At 49.0% G+C, this 20,358-nt stretch overlaps 1 protein-coding gene and 1 non-coding gene across 14 annotated transcripts in view; one reads left to right on the top strand and one right to left on the bottom strand.

Annotated features, from left to right (window-relative positions):
- Positions 1 to 20,358, top strand: part of clasp1a (cytoplasmic linker associated protein 1a) — a 62,259-nt gene that overhangs the window by 3,675 nt on the left and 38,226 nt on the right. For all 13 annotated transcript variants that reach the window (XM_018744832.2, XM_018744802.2, XM_018744821.2 and 10 more), the window contains exons 3-8: positions 11,218 to 11,296; positions 11,532 to 11,635; positions 12,185 to 12,276; positions 12,521 to 12,596; positions 13,016 to 13,113; positions 16,026 to 16,096. In XM_018744832.2, the coding sequence (XP_018600348.1) occupies positions 11,218 to 11,296; positions 11,532 to 11,635; positions 12,185 to 12,276; positions 12,521 to 12,596; positions 13,016 to 13,113; positions 16,026 to 16,096 (520 nt within the window). The remainder of the gene's footprint in view (positions 1 to 11,217; positions 11,297 to 11,531; positions 11,636 to 12,184; positions 12,277 to 12,520; positions 12,597 to 13,015; positions 13,114 to 16,025; positions 16,097 to 20,358) is intronic.
- Positions 10,748 to 10,878, bottom strand: LOC114912079 (U4atac minor spliceosomal RNA). The gene has a single exon (XR_003798069.1). It is a non-coding gene; the product is annotated as a U4atac minor spliceosomal RNA (small nuclear RNA).

Genomic DNA, 20,358 nt, shown 5'->3' with positions numbered 1-20,358 from the left:
AGACGGTTCCCTCTCCTTCGTGGGCCTCTTGCGTAATTATTTTGTTATTGAACTGTACGGAAAACACGTTTTGATGAAGAATGTCATCCTGGTTAGAGGAAACGGTTCCCTTTCAGTCGCTCCAATTGGGGCCCGCGCTCCCTGGCCCCGGGTTCGGGTCGCACAACAGGTCCTTGTGCCGGAGGCTGCGCTCGACCGCTGGGGATGTCATGTAAAGATTTTTCTTTTCCTTGAACTCGAGTTCGCGTGAGGTCGGCCAGAAAAACGGCGAATAGTTTTCGAATGTTTTCCCGTCGCGCTGCTTGTCGCTGGTCTTGCTGTGAAATTAATCCCGAAAGGATTTCAGGGACGTCAACTAATGCAGTAAATGTTTATTGCATGGGGAGCACAGGGTAGATCGTGTGCGTCGTTCTGCCTGTGGAGTTGTGCCCTCGTATGAATATTGTTTACTTGTTTTTTATCATTATTGTTATTAGTATTATTGTTGTTGTGTTTTTTTTTTTTTTCTTCTTCTTTTAACCCTAGGTGACTTTCAGCTGCCCAGTCAGTCTGGACGTCACTCTGAACTGATTGATGGTGAAGGTTGTTAATTGGTGAGCCTTTGGAGTGCAACCATGTGGCAGTACTGTGGAAAGTCCTGGCCTCTCCACACCTGTGTGTGTGTGTGTGTGTGTGTGTGTGTGTGTGTGTGTGAGAGAGAGAGAGAGAGAGATCTCCACTACTTGGGGTTCTAGTGATTCCTTAAGTCCTCTGTGGTTGCTGTTCTCCCTTAAAGTGTGCGAAACCCTTGTGTCCTTTAGTTTTACCACGAAATGGTTATTTAACGATGTACAGTCTGTCTCACGTGACATAATAGGTGTGTAATGACCAATTCCGTATGTTGTTTTTCAGGAAATGTCTCTCTCTCTCACGCACAGACATTGTGTGTGTGGTGTGAACACCATACCGAAGTCCACTGTACATCTTAGTGACATCGCTAAGCAAACTCAGGTTTTGAAAGGGCTTCTTTCCAAAGCGCTCCCATTGTGTGATTTACACCGTATGTGTCGTTTGTGTCTGGGATGTATTTGATCTTTGGGAGGTTAATAAAAGGAGGCTCTGAGTCTGGACAAGCGCAGGCCTGTTGTCCTGTGTCACGGCGAGCTCTCCACAAAGCCCTTAATTGACGGTTTTCGGCGCACGAGCTCCTGCTGTCCGGCCTATATGGGGGCCTGCTGCTCCTGGGGTGTCCGTCAGCTGGGGGGGGGCTTGGAGATCGGGCCGGGCTGGGAGGACCAGACGGGTTACGGGCCCGGTGGGCAATCTCATCCGTTGGAGAGCTATGGCCCCAAACAGAAGTGTGAGTGTGGAGATACGGTCATCCTTTCTTTATGGGATGTGGGAAGGTGTGGTTGGGAAGGGTAAGATGAGGGTGAGACGGTAGTACAGTTCAGGCTCTGTTGGGCGTGGTGAAGCGCAGCCTACGGTTGCCTGTACTGGGTGTGTTTGGCGTCGTCTCGTCGAACCGGGTTGATCGACGCGACGGCTTCGGCTGGCGTGTGGCGAGCGACGGCTTGCGCCGCTTAACCAGCTGTTAGAGGTTCTACCCGAGAACCTCTGTGTCACAACTGCCTGGAGACACGTGGAGGTGACGCCATTGTTCTCGACGCGTGTTCCGTGATGAGGCACAGGCGTCTAGACCGTCTGATTGACAGCGTCAAAACGATTTGCGTCTTGAGTACAGAGCCGGTTTACCGGGGTTTCTTTGAGAGAGGGACCCTGGAGGCAGCGCTCGTCTCCAAAGGACTCCATGTTTCTCGTCTCCACAGATTCGGGCGTAACCAGGCTGATCTCCGGCACAGACGTGGGTTCTCCAAACTTGCCTCGGCCGAAATGGTTTTGATGTAAACCGCCCTAGCTGGGCGCCACCTGTCCGCTACCCGAGTCCCCATCGTCATGGTAATCAGTTCAATCCAGAAGTAAACAAACAAGTTAGACTTGCGTTTATTCTTCCTGAAGATCCTCCTCTTCAAAGCCACGTACAGCTGAGAGTAAAGAGCTGTAGATATAGACGAGACTACTGACGCACAGCTTGCGTGTCTGACACCACCATGTTGCTGGTTCACATTCCTCCAGTAGCTCCTATAGAAGCGAAATTCAAATAGCAGATACATAGGTAATCATAGCAGATGGTGTTGGACTCATTTATGGAGCTGTCAAAAGATCAGGGGAAAAGTGGCTCTCAAAGAGATGGGTTTGAGACCCTTCTTAAATCGAAGGATTCAGCAGCTCTGAGGGACAGAGGTCACTCATTCGGGAACAAAACCAAAAACGTACAGACTTTTGATCTCGGACCCCTTGCGGGTGGGACCACCAAGTGACCAGACCTGGAGGGGTGCGGCGTAAGGAGCGATGAGGTCCTGTAGGGACTGGGCTGCGCTCTTGTAGGCCGCAATTAGAGTGCTGGACTTGATACGGGAAGCTACATGAGAATTTCCCTTGCAAGTTATGCATAGGAACAGATTGATTTGATCGAACAAGTTGTGTCTATTGGATGGAGACGTGCAATCTGTTCCTTATAATACATCAGTGTAAAATGGTGTGGTGTGTTAGTCGGCCATGTTCACCCTCTCTGTGACTCACTCGTGCCGGATTATTTCCCGCGTCCATGCAGCGCTTGACAGGTTACCCACAGGAAGGGCTTTTTGGGGGGATTTGGACCCTCAGCTATAGAGGCCTCGAATTTCCTAGCCTTGCAATTTGGCTTTTGTGGAATGTGTTTTTAAGGCTGCGTGATGCTGAGTCAGTTTGCCAGCAGGGCATTACGGCCCTAAGCAGATCAACGGGAGTCTGCAGCGTCAGAAACCTGACGGGTGTGGGCTGCACCGTAGCTCTCGGCGCATGGTGGCAGTCGCACGGAATTCCTCGCTCGAGTTACGGTGTCAGTGCAGTGCAATGATTTTTTTTTTTTTTTTTTTTAAATTCTATAAAAAAAAAAAAAACCCTCAACACGTGGTCTGGTGTCGTCCACACTCCCCCTTGGCCAGTGTCAGTGTGCCACTGGTTGGTCCAGTGTCCATCTGGATGTCTCAGGCCATTCGGCTGTTTCCCCTTGGCTGATTCATCCTGTGCGTGGTGGGACTAGTGTGTGTCCAGAGCTGCTTCATCGTGCTGCTCGTTCACCTTCAGACTCGGCCCTTGGCGCCGACCCGCCGTGGACTTTAAGCTCCGGTGAGGAAAGTCAGACCTGTTTGTTAAAGTTAAACCAAACACGAGCGTGGGGATACCGCCCGTCATCAGAAAAAACATGCAAAGCTTAACGAAATTGGTTAAAAATGACATCCGGTAGCTTGAACTTTCCGTGTTTTCTGTACAAGTTGGATGCACTATGGAGTCACACACAGGCATGTTTGTGGTCTAATGATTTAGAATTAACCCCCCCATATGTGTGTGTATATATGTATCTATGTACAGTATATACGAGTGTGTGTGTGTGTGTGTGTGTGTATGTACATATACATCCTGTTAATTATCTGAAGACACCTTAATCACAAGATCAAATCAGGAGCTTGGTTGCCGAGATACCCCTGGTATAAAATCGGGAAGATAATGCTCTCCCACTGTGTTCCTAATTTTCTTTGTTTTATGGTAATAGTACGTTATATCTGCAGTGCTGTAATGCCAGTTAAAGCAGTGCGTTCAATGGGATGGAAAAGTCGAAGGGACAAAAGGTTCTTTACCCTCTTCTTTTGCAAGTGGTAGGGGTGGGGAGGGTAGTGAGGTCCTGTTGCTAGGCAACATGACACTCCACAGCACCGAGCAGCCATGTTTAGTTAAGCTGTACCTCCCAGGGAGGCCACCCTGCTCCTTCGCTCCCCTCCACACGGTCTTTTTATACCCCGTGTTTAATGTGATCCAGTTTCTCGAATTGATCGCAGAGACTGCTTATATCTGCTGGAAGAATTTTGGAGTTCATGACTCCGTGAGAGTGAGAGATTGAGAACATTTCTGTGATCTGTTGTGTTTAAATGTGTGTATGTGGTAGAGACAGAACTGTCACAGATTTTTACTTTTGTAAAAACACTGGTTTCTTGTGTCCATAAACAGTTATTATTTTCCAAAGACACAAATGTTTTCCTCTTTATTAATAATTAGTTTTCAAAATGTTTTGGCTTATTTCCCACTCTCCCAGTAGATGGCAGTAAAGAGCCCCCAAACGCAGTAGGAGCCGGGGGCGACCGCAGTTCAACTCACTTCCACAGTATTTACAGCTCGGGAATGTTGCCATGTGTTTATGGGGCGACTTGTTCCACAGTCAGCGTTAAATAGGAGTTCGTGGACGTGACATCTTAATTTTAATTCCTCTTTAGACTCGATTAATTTATGAAGGTCATCGTTCGCTTGCCCCGATCCTTTTCGGTCTTCTCAAAGTAGCCGTTTCAGACCGACGTCAAGCGGCAGGGTCTGACCGTTGGGGTGTGTCCTCGACAGTTGCGTCCACGTCCACCGAAGTCCCGTGCAAGTTTGGCCACGTTGGAAACGACTATGGAAGATGCGTCTGCATCTGCGTGTTCGAGTCTTGATGGACTTGGTTGGTTGGAAACATCTTACAGTTATGCAGACGCATCAGCTGACAGCCATTCGACGAGAGCACACACACACACACTCGAGTTTTCTCTACATGGCCCATCCTGTGTCCTTGAGCAAGTTGCCTGACCTGGATGGATTCGGTGAACACTTGGTGTGTATCTCTGCAGACAGGAACGGTGCGCAGCTGTGAGACGACCAAGACGCTGTGGGTACAAGCATCTGCTCAACCACTAAATAATGTAATGTAATAATCTCATGTCCTCCACTTGTCCTCAATACGAGGTTGCTAGGGGCTACCGTGGTACAGCGAGTTGTGTCAAGTGGGAGGGAACTAGGCCAGGATACTCACACATACACACACACACACACACACGCACACACCCTGCTGCTGCATCTCGTCGATAGCCTGGCCTTCAGCCGGAGCTGTGGGGACGAGATGTGCCTGGGCGGCAGGCTGCGAGAGCTCCATGACAACAGATGGGCAGGGGCGGGGCTTGGGTGTCAAACCCACCTTCCGTCACCGCCTGTCTGACCTCCGTTAATCTGAGCTGAAGAAATGATGAGTGCCGTATTGTCTTGTTGGCACGGCAGGAGTATCGCAAAGCAATACAATAAATATTCCTTCTTTTTGTGTTTGAGGTTGCGGATCCTGGGCCAGCAGGTGGCGTAGTGGTTCGAGGCATCGCCTCTCAAAGGGCTCAGCTTCAAGTCCCACTCATTTTGCATTACCCTTTATCAAGGTACTCACCCTGAATTGATGCGGTAAATAGCATAAGTGAGTAAATCACAGTAAGTAGTGTGCTGTACGAATCCAGCGTTGTAAGTGGGCCCGGAGAAAGGTGTCAGCTAAATACATAAATGAAAAATGTAATTTAAAAAAAAATGCAGCTCCAATTGGTCAGCTTTGGCTCAGTGGACTCTGCCCACAGCTCTGGTGTCACTTTTAATTCCCGCTTAAATCCACGTGCAGTTCTTTGTGTGCGTTCGGGTTATTAGAACTTGTAACCGCTGCCGTTTGCCCTCCACATGCGCTGTGGGTTGACGCGCCGAACCCCCGTGGAGGCGTTTGACTTGGGTGTCGCCGAGATGGCCCTGCCGATTGGCTCCGAATTTCGTGATCCTCGCCCTATCTTAATAAGCTTCAATAATGTTTTTTCGCACTGGGCTCATTTGGGTTCACGTCCACGTGGGGAATGTGTCCTGACGTCTCTTCCTGGCCCCTCGGCGGCCGAATCTCGGGGCCGAGTCACGGCGCTGCTGTCCGCACAACACGGCCTGCCACTTTCTGCTCACCGCTACTCGGGGAATTCGGATTGTTGTTAATTAGAAGTCTGCAAAGCAGATTTTCAGCCGTGGGCCTCTTTTCTGCACTGCGGGGGATTAATCGGCAGAATAAAGCAAAGCATTTTGGTTCTAATGGACTTGACCTGTTGAACTGTGTTTGAGAGTGTTTATCGGTGTGGGAAAGAATGCTGCGTGCGCAGTTTTGTGCCCTTCTTGTGTAATTGTGCAGCCACTTTCTGTAGCTCTGGAAAGACCTCCTGTCTGCTCTTGTTAAAGTAATAAATATTCACAGAGCGTTCTGGACACACCGCGAGCCCTGCGGTTCCATTCCACGTGTCACCTTGGAGCCATAAGGGGACTCATTTGTATTAAGCGACCAACAATGATTTACCCATTTATATAGCTGGGTAATTCTTACAGTACCGTGGTCGAGGGTACTTCAGCAGAAAGGGGATTGAAAGTGAGCATCTTGAGGTTGCAAGGTAACAGCTCTAACCAAAGCGCCACCTGCTGTCCCTTCAGAAAAACAGATTACAGACATGCGTCGCTTAATGACGGGGATACATTCTGAGAAATGCTTTACTTTTGTTGTTGTATGAACACCATAGAGTGTACTTATACAAACCTAGGTGGTATAGCCCCGATTGCAGAGCGTACTTACACAAACCTAGATGGTATAGCCTCGATCACAGTGTACGTCTACAAACCTAGATGGTATAGCCTCGATCACAGTGTACGTATACAAACCTAGATAGTATAGCCTTGATGCAGTGAAGAGACGCAGTAAACGCGAGATGTGACGCCGCCAGCAGCAGCATACTGTTTTACAGTAAACTTTTTATTAGTAGGAGTACACTGTAAAATAAAGTACAGTATAGTAAATACATAAATCAGTAACATCAGTGTTTATCAAGTATTATGTACTGTACTTAACTGTATGCACTATGCTTTTATACAACTGGCAGCACAGTAGGTTTGTTTACAGCAGCAGCACCACGAGTAACATGTGAGTAACACCTTGTGCTACAAGGTCGCTTTTCAGCTCCATTATAATCTTATGGAACCACCGTCATATATGCGGTCAGTTGTTAAGCGGTGCATGACTGTATTCCACTTGGGTTTCATTTACCTTGAACACCAAAGGTGTAGACCTCAGTGTAATAAACCCTCTATTTATTCAATTAGGGTTACACTGCATTACACTGATACCTGTGCAGCTGGTGATTTTCTCCAAAGCAACTTACAGTGTTAACCTGTTTACACTGATTTACCTACCCGTGTATCCAGCTGGGTAATTTTTCTGTATCCATTCAGGGTAAATATCTGGATTTAAGGTACTAAAGCGGGAAGTGGGTTTGAATCTCACAGCTCTAACCACTACGCCTCCTGCTGCCCAGGTTGTTTGACAGTTTTGTGTTACAGTGGAAGGACTTCTCACAGCAGTGTGTCACACGCGTCTCGCCAGCAAGAGGCGGTGTCCTGCTGGTCACCGCACAGGGAAAACCACCTGTGTACTAATACACACACTTGCATCTTTTTGTTTTGTGCTGCTTGCATTTCGACTGTCGTGTGGGGAAAGTGATGAGGCTGCACTGTCTGCACCCTGATGAGATCCGTTTAAACAAGCTGTCGGGGGGGATTAGAGGCTCCTGGTACCTGTGGACACAGGTTCTCAGCGTGGAGACGTGTGGGTGGCATGGTGTTGGTGGCCTAAAGTGCAGGAATAGTGTAAACATGGTGCCCATCAGTCCTAGTCTTAGTGTGGTGGAATGAGCTTCCTCTGCCCCTCAGAGCTGCTGAATCCCTCCTGGTATTCAAGAAGGGTCTCAAACCCATCCTGTTCCACTTATCTCCCACCAGCTCTATAAATCCAACACCATCTGCTATGATTATGTATGTATTTGCCATTTGAATGTCACTGCTAAAGGAGCTCCTGGAGGGATGTGAACCAGCAACGTGGTGGTATCAGATACACAAGCTATGCTTCGATAATCTTGTGCCTCTTTGTTACTGATGCACTTTTCAGACCCTGAAATTCATGCCGTTTGTGTACTAACGTGCCGCCTTTAAAAGTGGAGCTCAGCGAAGCTCAGCGAAGGTGTGACGTGCATTGTTTCGAAATGGAGCTCAGAACTAATCCCATCCCGCTTTCTCCCTGATGGGGATGGTGGAATTCGCATGGATGTGTGCCAGCTGTTGGCATGTTCTGTTAAGTCAGATGTTAGAATGGCCAGCTTTGCATGTGATGCTGCAGCCGGTGTGTGTGTGTGTGTGTGTGTGTGTGGTGGGGAGGATAGTGATCAGTGATTGGAGGGAAATTAGGGACACATTGCGCACACACACACACACACACCATCATCACTGCATGTCTACGCCTGTCTGTGTGTGTGTCAGTGCACCAAGGAGCTGGATACCTCATGTTTACTGGGTTCGAGAGCTGTATACTGAGCCTTCCTGCAGGTGTGTGTTTCTCCTGGACTGAGTCCCCGTGTGTGTGTGACCATCACTGAATGCAGCGCTGTGCCAGCCGTCCAACAGCCTGAGACATTTGGGGGAAACGGGACCCGAAACGGTGCCGCAGAACCAGCAAGAACAACCCCCCCCCCGGGTTCATCTCCACCTTGTGTTCAAGTCGGTCCAATCAGAAAGGCATAACTGTGGTATGCCATACATCTCAGCGGTACCGAACGACTCCATGGTTTCAGACGGTGCCGTAGAGTGAGAGAGAGAGCAGGCGAGCGAGCGCTGACCTTCTCGCGTGACCTTCCAGGGCTCAGCGGTTTTAGCCTCCAGCTAAGCGCTCACCCTTTAATCCCATCCGAGTTGGGCAGAGGTGCCGGGCGACGGTGAGCGAGAGCTTCCTGTGTGCCACCGCTCTCCGTGATCAGATAACCGGGGCGGATGCGAAACGGCGCCGATGGCGAACCTGTGCTATGGCCGTTTCCCCCCCTACTTTGCAGATAAAGGAAACAAAAAGGAAAAAATGCCCCCTGCAGTGGCATCAGTTGCAAGGTTCGAGAGTTATGCGTAAAAGGTGAAACGGAATGAGTTCCTGGGAAGGTACAGCTTCCTGTTGCGGGGTGAAAGTGAGGGAGGGACCTGAAAGAGCTCCGCACGTCCACTGCTGGACTCTCCCTGCAGTCGCCGCCTCATCCTGGGCAGAGCCGAGATGGTTAGTAATCCAGGAGTGTTGGCAGCAGAAGACGGTTTAGTAAGCGGTGTTAAGCGCTCTGGAGTCGATGCCCGCTCTTGATCAGCCCGTATATAGCGTCCTTCCAGAAAGTTCTGTCCTCCGCTTGTGCCCTTAGCGTTTATTCGTTGTGACTTTGAGTGAGTCCGTCCATCTGATTTCTGCTCATCTTTTTTCCCTTCAACTTGCCCAGGCATCGTGGTCTCCAGAATGCAGTCTTGTGTCCAGAGTATGATAACCTCACTGTCACCATTTTGAGTTCTGATCTAACATCCACCTGTTCTGATGTCCTTCGCATGGGCTCGGAGCAGGAGTCTTACCGCGGTAATGTGCAACAGCCCCAGAGCGGACGTGACAATGAAAGGACCTTTACGTTCCTTTTGTTTTGTGCTGTGTGTCACAAAGAGTTGAGCGAATGATGAGGCTGCAGTTGGACCGCTAAGTGATGCGGAAGGGAATCGATCACATGGCTTCTTGGGCAGAAAGCAGTCACGTTCAGAACCGTGTGGCCCAGCTGTCTGGCGTGCCCCCCCTCATCGCTGGTCCAGGATCAGTGGTCGGACTGATGTGATGCGTACGGCAGTGTCGTAGCTGCAGAGAAACCGCAGCAGGGCCAGACAGCCTGGATAGTCAGACGTCTCTCTCACACACACACACACACACACACACACACACACAAGCGCACACTCGATTCCCTCCTCCAGAACCCAGCTGATCACATTGTAATGGGGACAAGGGCCCACTGGGACCCAGGATGAGCTTATTTTACCCACGACATCAGCTGGGTTTCGGCCCCTGCCCCCGCAGACATGTGATGAGGAGCGATGAGGATGAGGAGGAGTGGGAGGTCTGAAGGTGCAGGATGGCGCGTTGGTAAGTGACGCAAACGGTCTGCGTTTCAGTCTTCGTACCGCCCCCTCTTCACACTCCATCCTCGCACGTCAGCTGGGGGCACCGCAGGCGTGCGAAGTTTTCTAATTCCGACCCGATTGGGTCAGGACAGTATTTTCTGAGCCCTCGTGCGACAGGAAAGGATCGATCGCTTGCTCGCGCTCCCGGCCCTCGCCTCCCGCTTCCTGTCGAAGTTGGTCTTAAATGTGCGAAGATGGGACTGGGGACTTGGTGGTGGGATGCGGGGGGTGGCCATGGTGTCTCGGGGTTTAGTTTAGCGCATGGGGTCGGCCATCTGTCCGTCTGCGGGGAGGGGCAGCCCGGCAGGACTGCGTGTGGGGACAGGAAGCATCGGAGAGGCCAGCACATGGGTCTGACTCAGTGTGTTTGTGTGTGTGGTAGATGTCTGAGAAAGGAGTGAAACAAATTACAAGAAGGTAATTAAAAGGAAAAAAGTCCAGGCTGTGGTAACAAGTGATCCCTGGATGGCGATGGACGGGCTCTGCTCCCCCCCCCCCGTTCTCTCTCCTTTCCTTCACGTGTCCCTCTAATTACTGTAATTCCTTGTCTGAGAACAAAGGCAGATTCTGCGCTCAGACCCTTGCGGGCTGCCCACGATTGCTCTGTCTGCACATGCGCACTAACCCTTTTATTATAACCAAGAAAATTAAGGGCTATTCAAGGGTTTTGAAGTGCGCGCGCAAGACCGCGTGTTGTCGTCCGTGACGTGTAGCACTTCCGCCACCAGAGAGTGCTGTCGCGTTCGCGGAATTTCGCGTCAGTTTCGATGTCTGTTTTTACAGCCGTACGAAGGGTTCCAAAAATTGCGCCGTGCACTGCGCGAGAAGCGCAGGTGACGCGAGTTGTGTTGCTGTAGGTGTCAGCAGGGTTGTTCTCGCTAACCGCTCATTGAACAACCCAGTCCACCCCGAGACAAGGAAGGTTAAATGACATGCGCGCTCACCGCAAACCCTGCCGGAGCGCGAGGCTTTCCGTTTGTGGTTGGCTAAAAATAGGTGTGTGTTTGCTGCTTGTCGTCAACTTTACACATTTTAACGTCTGCGCGAAACGCATAAAGACTATGAACCGGCCCCCGCACCCTTAAAACGATCGTTTAAAAGAAGATGGTGTTGAATTACCCAGAATCCCTTGCAGCCTGTGTTTTGAATAGGACGTTTTCCAGAAATGAGAGTGGTGACGTTACTGTTGATGTCTATTTAATTATTTATTTGTGTGTACATTTTTGTTTTATTTTTAATTATTTATGTTTTGCCTTTTTCTAGGTGGCTTTGTTAGGTATAGATATTCTCTCAGCCTTGGTGACCAGACTACAGGACCGCTTCAGAACACAAATCGGTACAGGTGAGGAGACTCCGCTGCTTCGCCAGAGCCATGCAGGATTACTTTATTGATCATAATCCTTGATTATAGTGTCCTTATTTTAAAAATATTTGCAAAAGAGCATTTGATGTGCAGCTGTATGTTGCACGTCGTCCCTGTCCTGGCTGAACCTCGTTAACGTTGCATAGAGGTTGAGAGTTTTGCTGAGTTGTGCTGAACGTGTCCCACTTCATCTTTCGTGTGCTGCTGTCTGCAGTCCTGCCCAGTTTGATAGACAGGTTGGGGGATGCCAAAGACCAGGTACGAGAGCAGGATCAGACTCTGCTGCTAAAAATCATGGAGCAAGCGGCCAATCCACAGGTAAGCCCCTCCGTCGCCGCTCATCTAGACAGGCTGTGTGGCAGCTAGTATCATGGTGGTTAAAGCTGCTGCTTTTGCACCCAACGGTTGCGTGTTCAAATCCCACCTCCAGCTGTAGTACCCTCGAGCAAGGTACTTGCCCTAAAATTGCTCCACTAAAATTACCCAGCTCTTTAAATGGGTAAATAGGTGTAGGAAAATTAATACTCTTAGTCGCTTTGGGGGGGGGAAATGTCAGCTAAATGGATAAATGTACATGATTTCCCCAGACACTTTTTGCAGGTTCTGTACAATGCTGCTGCCGCTGTTCCTCTCGCGACCGCTAGGTGGCAGCAGCGCTCACGGGCTCAAAGAAGAACCCCCTCCGTTTCTCTGCAGTCGCTGAGTCACCCACATTAAAAGGGGAGAGGAAAAAAATAGGAAAACTGGTTTTTAAACTGACCCGGAGGTGCTCATATGTCCAGCTCTTTCTTTTAGCATCAGCTCTTGGTTGGTGGGTGACACCCGGCTGCAGGCGTGTGACATCTCGCACATTGTGTGTTCCCGCAGTACGTGTGGGACAGAATGCTGGGGGGGTTCAAGCACAAGAACAACCGGACCAGAGAGGGAGTCTGTCTCTGTCTTATCGCCACGCTCAGTGTGTAAGTCCACCATCTCCAGAGGTCCTTGACAACCTCAGGGGTTCGAGCTCAGCCCGTCTCCAATATCTGGAGGATGTACAGTAGCTTTAATTCTGAGATGCTAAATGGGATCCATTCTGATCTGTAAGAAAAAAAAATAAATCAATAAATGGGATTACATGTATTTTCCTACTCATTTGGACATCAGGAAATCATCACCTTGTTGCCATGACACTGATGTTTACACATTCTCATCTCTTTATAGATATGGAGCACAAGGTCTGACCCTCAGCAAAATTGTGCCCCATATTTGTAATCTGCTGGGTGATCCAACAAGTCAGGTATGATATTTAAATTTAGCTGCACAGAACAAAGGAGTCTACAACAATGTGAACCAGAAGTCTCAGTTTTGACTGTGCTGAAAAAATGAGCTGGAAATTAACTGGGAATGAACGTTTGTGTGGGTTTGCGACGCCCCCTAGTGGCCGACAGGAGAACTTAAACTTGGAGTGCTGCCATCTTCCCATGTTTGCAGTAATATTTTGGTCCTTCTCCTATAGTAGATATTTTAAAATTTTTTTTGTTTACACTATGCTGAAGTATTTCAGTATATATCAATTTTGCAAATAATTACTATATGAACTAGTATTTTATTTTTTATGTGGCCCCAAGGAGAAACATACTGGTGCTGCTTGTTGTGTGGGCAGGAGAAGGATGGAAATAGGAGGTGGTGCTACCTTGAGCGACGTCTGTTTTGCAGGTGCGAGATGGAGCCATGAACTGCCTGGTAGAAATCTATCGACACGTCGGGGAGCGGGTGCGAGTGGACCTCAGCAAGAAGGGATTGCCACAATCACGGTGTGTGTCTCACCGGCCCCGTGTTCGTAGGTGTTCAGTCAGCTACCGGTCTGTCCTGTGCTGCATTGTGTCTTTAACCCCCCGGGGACGCTGGCCCACTGAACCTGGGTTTGGATCTGCCACTTAAAGCTCGCATCAGATTCCCGTTCCCGAGTTCGTTCGCACCGTAGCATCTCTTCGCGGACACACAGCGTGGCTCCGCGGATATGAGGTGCAGTCGGATCCTTTAACCGAGTTCCTCAAGAATCAGGTGTTGGCTCATCTCATTCCTGTTCTCGTTAACGTCTTTCGTGTCTGTCATACAGCTGGTTCTCTAGAAGTTTCTGCACGTCCTCTTTCCAACGGCTTTGTCTTGGGGCTCAAAGCAGAGCATCTGTTGACGTTCTCCTTCAGATCAGTACATGGGTGTCCTGGGGTCCTTGCGAGGCACCTGCTTGTCTGATCTCCTCGGATCCCCGAGTCCCAGCAATGGGAAAGCGTGTGTAGTGGCAGCCACACGACACCCGGAATCCATCACTCCTTTACATTTTCCTGCCTCCAGATTCAAAATGCCAAGAACAAAGGCTTTTTTGAGGGGCTCGACGGGACCCGCGGCGCCACTCGGACCGGGCCTCGTTAAGCCTAAGCGAACGTACTTAATGAGCCCGGCGCTCGTAATTGGATTTGGCTCCATTCCACACTGGAGTCCCAGTGGCAGTCAGTCCCACCTGTACCTTCATCTCTAGATTAAATCTCTAATCCCTTTATGGAAATAGATTTGCATACACTTCAGATAAAAGCCATGAAATGCAAATGAACTGCTAAGCCTCGGATGTCCGGAAGGTGAAGTCAAGTGTGGCGTTGCTGTAAACTGCCGAGCCGTACCTCATTGCTCGCAAAGTCACTTGAGGCTTCGTGTCATTTCAATACGTCCCCAGTCATCTCAGTGTTCTGAATGTGCCCCAAAACGCATGTCACCTTTTTATGAATTAATTAATGTCAATTCAGGGTGGCTGTACCAGCTCATTTAAATACAAAGAGAGGAGCAATGAGGTCCCTGCAGGATTTCACACCCCAAGTTATTCTGCCCTCCTTTGTGGCAATTTGGATTTATTCACTTGTAGATTTTCAGTAACAGCTTGTCTAATGCGGGTCTGATTCGAACCCGCGTCTAGACTCTCAGAAGTTGCGACGCACCAGCACTGCCCTCTGAGCCACCACGCTGCCCGAGACAATTCAAACGAGGTCTTCAAATGAAGATAGACGGTGGGTGTTGCATCAGATCCCTCCGAGAGGACTGTCACCATCTTTTCAGAACACATGGGCTGTTAAACGTCCCATTTCTGCCTCTGGGAGGCGCCGTCTCCAGCGGACGTGACGCACGCCAGGCTGTGCTGTCACGAGTGCCCTAAAGCGAAGAATGGTCTGAAAGTTCAGTGCACTCTGGGAGTGCTTACGTTAGACGGGTCCTCAGGCTCACAGCGGCGTGGGGTGAAGCGACAACCAGCTCGACTGGCTCGGGTTTGAGTGGGTTTCCGACCTCCGAGGCGGAGGAGGAGGGCAAGGGTGTCGTCTGCGCCGACGTAGTGTGCCATGTTCCGCTTTAAAATACACGGAAGACACGAGCTGCAAATGCTGGAACCTGGCTGACTAAATCCAGTCTCGCATCCTTACTCTGTTCTTGGGCTCCTTACTGCCAAGTAAACAGAGAAGTTTAAAAGTACAGAAATTTTTAAAGAAAAAAAAACAGTTAAGTGAAGAAAATAAACTGAAAAATGTTTGTATGTCTCTGAAAATGTGTTACTATAGTGTTTTAACACAGGGACACGGCGTATTGTTCGTATTGTTCACGACTGATATTTAAACATTATATGAAAATCCGATAAACGTATGAATGTCACTTCATGCAGAGGCCGCAGGCACCGTAGTGGTTAGAGGCGTCACCTCGCTGTATACATTTCGCCGCCTGTGAATTTTTCTTACTGATTCCTTCTCCATCAAAAGAAATGGAATAAGAGCCCGATGTTTGAAACGCACGTCGCTGCACAGAATCCATTGGGCGACCGTGCGGTAGGAAATGGATTGTTCCGCAGTGCTGCAGTCGCAAGCAGGACGTTCCAGGTCGAACAGAATGAGATCCACACCTTTCCTCCTCTTTTTTTCACTGATGTGTTGGAAGTGATGCAGCATTTTTTGGGCAACCCCTGTATGTCACCTAGATAACTGTACATAATTATACTGCATATGGGGGTCAGTAGGTGGTGCAGTGGTTAGACCTGTCACCTTGCTATCACAAGACCTGGGTTTGAATCCCTCCATCAGCTGTAGTTCCCTTGATCAAAGTCCTTAGGGGTAGCTGGTAGCGTAATGGTTAAAGCTGCTGCCTTTGCATCCAAAGGTTGCAGGTTAAAATTCCTCCAGCTGTAGTACCCTCGAGGAATGCACTTACCCTAAACTTCCTTCAGTAAAGTTACTCCGTTTATAAATGGGTAAGTAGTTGTAGGAAAATTCATCACTGTTCAAGTTGCTCTGGAGAAAAGTGACATCTAAATGAGTAAATGAACTGATACAGTAAAAATGATCCTGCTGTATACACAGATAAGTCACTCAATAGTTTAATGTACAAACCTAGGATTGTAAGTCACTTTGGACAAAATAATTAGATGATTGAATAATAATATATGTAGCCACAGCAAAGTAATTGTCATTCTCTTAGTTGACCACTAGGTGTCACTCCTGCGCCTTCTGTTTCTACATAACAAAGGCTCAAATCTGTGTGTGTGTGTGTGTGTGTGTGTGTGTGTGTGTGTGTGTTTTTGTCCTGTCTGTGGGCCTGCTGAGTCTTGAGAGGTGTTTAAAAAGCAGCCTGTGCCGCAGTCACTAACCCATTTTTTTTTTTTTTTTTTTTTTATCTGTTTTCAAAAAATGTCCAGGTTGAATGTAATTTTCGCCAAGTTTGACGAAGTCCAAAGATCTGGAAACATGATTCTGTCTTCCTCTTCTGGTAAGTGGAGACAATTTGTGTGTGTGTGTGTGTGTGTGTGTGTGTGTGTGTGTGTGTGTGTGTGTGTGTGTGTGTGTGTGTGTGTTAAAATTTCTTCCACTGCTGCCCCAAGTTTCCCACTGACCAGTAGCTGCCAGGGCGCGTGATGCAAGAAGCTGAGTGGACGGTTTTCGCTCTTTGTGATGGACCTGCAGGGACCCGCAGAGGAAGTGCTGTGCTGATGCAGAAGAGGGCGCAGTGATTAAGGATCTGGGATTTTAACCAGAACGGTGCTGATTCAAACCCTTACTTTGTTACTTTCCACAAAGGTCCAAATGGGGTTCGATGTGTAAACGCGACAACGAGATTGTGTTTTGTACGCAAATATGTGCTGAGCAAACAAAGAATTTCTGAACGGTTGGTACTTTTTTCCGGGGCCCTCGTGTGAAATCGGATCATCTCGATGGTCCCTCCCTGCGTGGCGCTCTTCTTCTCTGGGTATTTGCATTCTTCTCACTGGCAGACGGATTAAACAGCCAACCCCCCCCCCCCACTCCCCCGCTGAGCCTAACGCATGTGAAGGCAGGAGATGACAGACGGGCTCAGTATGGAGGGAAGCAGGCCCTTCGCTCTCCTGCTTTCTCTCAGCCTCCTTTTAACAACAACTGCTTGAAATTCAGGACACGGGTAAATATAGTTTGGCTGCGCCGGTTCGGAGCCCAGTGGAGCCGGGGGGGGTGTGGGTTTGGAGGAACCGCGTCCTCTCTCCGCTTGGGATTGCAGGGGGACGGGTCAGGGGTACAGGGCGGAGGAGTGTGCTGCTCTTCCTCTTCCTAAACTCCTTTTTCCACTCACACTCTCGCACACGTACGCACGCACGCACGCACGCTTGGGTCTTTTCCTCCTCTTTGGTGCATTGAGATGGGTGACAGCGGAAAGTTACAGATATTTGCTTTGCCAGCATTGGCACCATCGTGGCTAGAGCTGCATCCTTGCGCCCAAAGTCCCGGGTTCGAATGTCAGCTCCTGTGTGGTACCCTTGATCGAGGTACACTTACCCTGAATTGACAAAGTAAAAGTTACCCAGCTGTGAAAGTGGGTACATTGCTGTAAACCACTTAGTGTATAAACCTTACATTGTTAGTTACTGTAGAGAGAAGAGTGTTGAGATAATAAGTGTAAATGCAAATATAGCGGAGTCTTTTACTGACGCTTCATGAGCTTTAGGCTCCTGCTCACGGGCAGGGCTGCGAGGTCCACTTTTTTGGATGCGTTCTTGCAGCGTTCCCATCGAAGGTCAATGGGTTGTTCATCTGGGGCTCTTTTTATGCAGAATATTAGAGGATATAGATGATTTAATAGAGGATATTAAAAGCGAGTTTGGAATCCCTCCCTGAGGGGGCATATGGAGTACAGTACATTGTCTGTTCTACCCCATGCTACTGCACATGCTGGTTAATGGTGTTCAGGAGGATCCTGCTGAGGTGGCAGTCAGTCTCCAGTAGGAAGGGAATAAACAAATAAAAGTGTGAAATTGCACTTTACTTCCCTTTTGATAAAACCGTGTGGTGGTAAGAAACTGGATGATATTGTAATATATTGGGGTGGCACAGTGAGTAGTGCTGCTGTCTCACAGCGCCTGGGTGGTGTGAGAGGACGTGGGTTCGATCCCCCCTCAGTCTGTGTGGAGTTTGCATGTTCTCTCCGTGTCTGTGTGGGTTTCCTCCGGGTGCTCTGGTTTCCTCCCACAGTCCAAAGACATGCTGTTCAGGTTCATCTGAAAGTGTGTTCCACTGATGTATGGATGAGTGACCCAGTGTAAGTAGTGTATCTAGCAGTGTTAGTCACCACAGTGAATAAGGTGTGTTGGCTGATAACACTACATAGAGTTCAGTGGAAGTTACTTTGGAGAAAAGTGTCTAAATAAATAAATGTAATATAAATATAAAACTTGAGGACTGTTCCGTTTTATCTGGTCACGCAGCGCTGACCTCACTTGCACCTCGGTCTTCCCCCGTGGTTACTGTGGTAATCCTGCGATTTCGCCGTGGTCAGTGCTGAGATCTGCCCCGCTGTTGGCCGCAGGCTGTTTTCCTCTGGACTCCGAGTGAGTTGTTCTGTAGCTACAGCCTTCTCTCTGCTCGGCACCCTTTCGGCACGGTGGGCTGTGGGCTTGGAGCCCAACTGTTCCAGGACAAACTGGGCTGCTTTGTTTAACCATGAAAGATTTGCTCTCATTTGGGCTCATTATTCTCTGTTCCCTGCTATGAATTGTGGGAAGGGCACTTGTAATAAACTTAGCACTTCAGTTTGTTCCAAATAAGTAAGTTCCCTTGGGGACAGCAGGTGGTGCTTTACAAAGTGACAACTCTGACCAATCGAAGGACTTGGGTTCGAACCCCTGCTCCTGTTCTAGTTCCCTTGATCAAAGTACTTTCCCTGAATTGATAGTGATACAGTAAAAGTGACCCAGCTGTATAAATGGTAAATCAGTGTAAGTAGCTTCATGTGCAGAGCTTATGCTGTATGTCCCGTGGGAGAAAAGAGCGAGATAAATGATGGTTGTTAATAACAATAACTGTTATAATCAAAAGGCTCAGTTTCCAGATAAATGAACGTTGTGAACCTTGTCGCCCTGTGAGGCAGCTGGGAAATCCTCCTCGTTTCGCTGCCTTTTGTTTATTTGTCTCGGCAATCAGGGGGCCCAACTGCAGCGCGCGCGCGCGCGCGCACACACACACACACACACACACACACACACACACACACACACACACGCTAGTTATAGAAATAGTGGCAGTGACAGTAGCAGCACTGGGACCTAGAATGCTGTAGAACGACAGAAGCGAGAGAAACTCTGCAGGCGTTCATTTTGGAGGAGGGCGGCATCGGGGAGCCGCGTGAAATCACAAGACGGGGGAGGAGGGAGGGACGGCAGGAGTGTGTGCGGCACAGCACGGAAAGACGCAGTCGGAGCGAGCGCAGCTTCGCCCAGCAGATCCTCGATATCCGCCGGGTGGACGTGGCTCTGTCCCCATGACCAGCGGGGAAGGTGAGTGTGGTGGAGTGGCGGACGGCCCGGGGGGAGCCGATGGCTCTCGCTTGCCCTGCTAGGACCCTGAGGGAATGGGGGGCTGGTGGAGGATGGAGCCGAACCCCCCCCCAGGGTGGACACTGTGTAGAGGTGTTTTCTCCCTCTGTGTTACTTAGTCTCTCGTGGGCTTCCTTTGCTTTCCCGGGGTGTAGCCCGGTGAGTTATTACGAACCACTGGAGAGCACAGTTACGAATTTAACGTAAAATGTAACATTTGCTTGTTTTACGGTGTCGATACGTCTCCAGTTGTCGTGCGAGCGAGTGTATTTTCCTGTGTAACAGTCTCTTTGGATGGAGAGCCAACAATAGGTCTTTTTTAGCAGAATATGGTCATTTACCTGAGATGGACTGGCATCCCGTCCAGGGGTTACCCGGCCTAGTACCCTGCACTTCCAGGATAGGCTCCGGACCACCGTGACCCTGCAATGGACAAGTAGTTTTTGGCAATGAATTGAATTCTAGGTGGCAAACCTGGCTGCTGTGGGGAAAAAAGTATCTATTTAAATTATTTTTTGACTGATTGCTCATTTATACACTGTCCCACTCTCCCCATCAAGCTTCTGTCCAGGCAGCTTGGCCGGGTTTTCAGAACCAGGTTTGTTTGTTGCAGAGGCCAGATCCTGTGATTTTCTGTCCTTTGTTTCCTATATTCCTCCATGCTTTCTTGTATTAAAAAAAAAAAAAAAAAAAAAAAAAAAAGGTGCTCCTTGCTTGCCATCCACCCCATTTACCCCTAGAGACAGGGAGACCCTTGACATCAAGGATTGCACATGTGCATTAGCATGTGTCTTGACATCTTTTTTTGCTGTCCTCAGATGGGTTTGCTGCTTGAATGTGTTATTTCTGCTGGTTCAGTTGGTTGTTCATTCGGTAGTATAAATGGAGATAAGAGGTAATGCTCACAACTTGAAGCAGCTGGAACAACCTGTGCCATCGACCTCTCTTGAATTGTCTCAGAGGTATCTGCCGTTTCAGACCGTCCCGCCAAGCGCAGCGTGTCGAACTTTGCTGTTAGGGTCTCCTGATCCTGTAAATGCAAATCCATTTGTTGTCATGAACTTGTTGTCATGAACTTATTGTCCAGTGTAGGGCCGTAGGGGTTCAGAGTCTATCCTGGAATCACAGGGCAGTGAGGCAGAGTACACCATGGACGGGATCACCTCCTGCTGTAGCACCCTTGGTCAGAGTA

Source organism: Scleropages formosus, chromosome 12 (assembly GCF_900964775.1).
Source record: "Scleropages formosus chromosome 12, fSclFor1.1, whole genome shotgun sequence".
In the NCBI taxonomy this organism is placed as follows: domain Eukaryota; kingdom Metazoa; phylum Chordata; class Actinopteri; order Osteoglossiformes; family Osteoglossidae; genus Scleropages; species Scleropages formosus.
The sequence above is the reverse complement of the archived record's forward strand: the minus strand, read 5'-3'. Positions and strand labels throughout refer to the sequence as shown.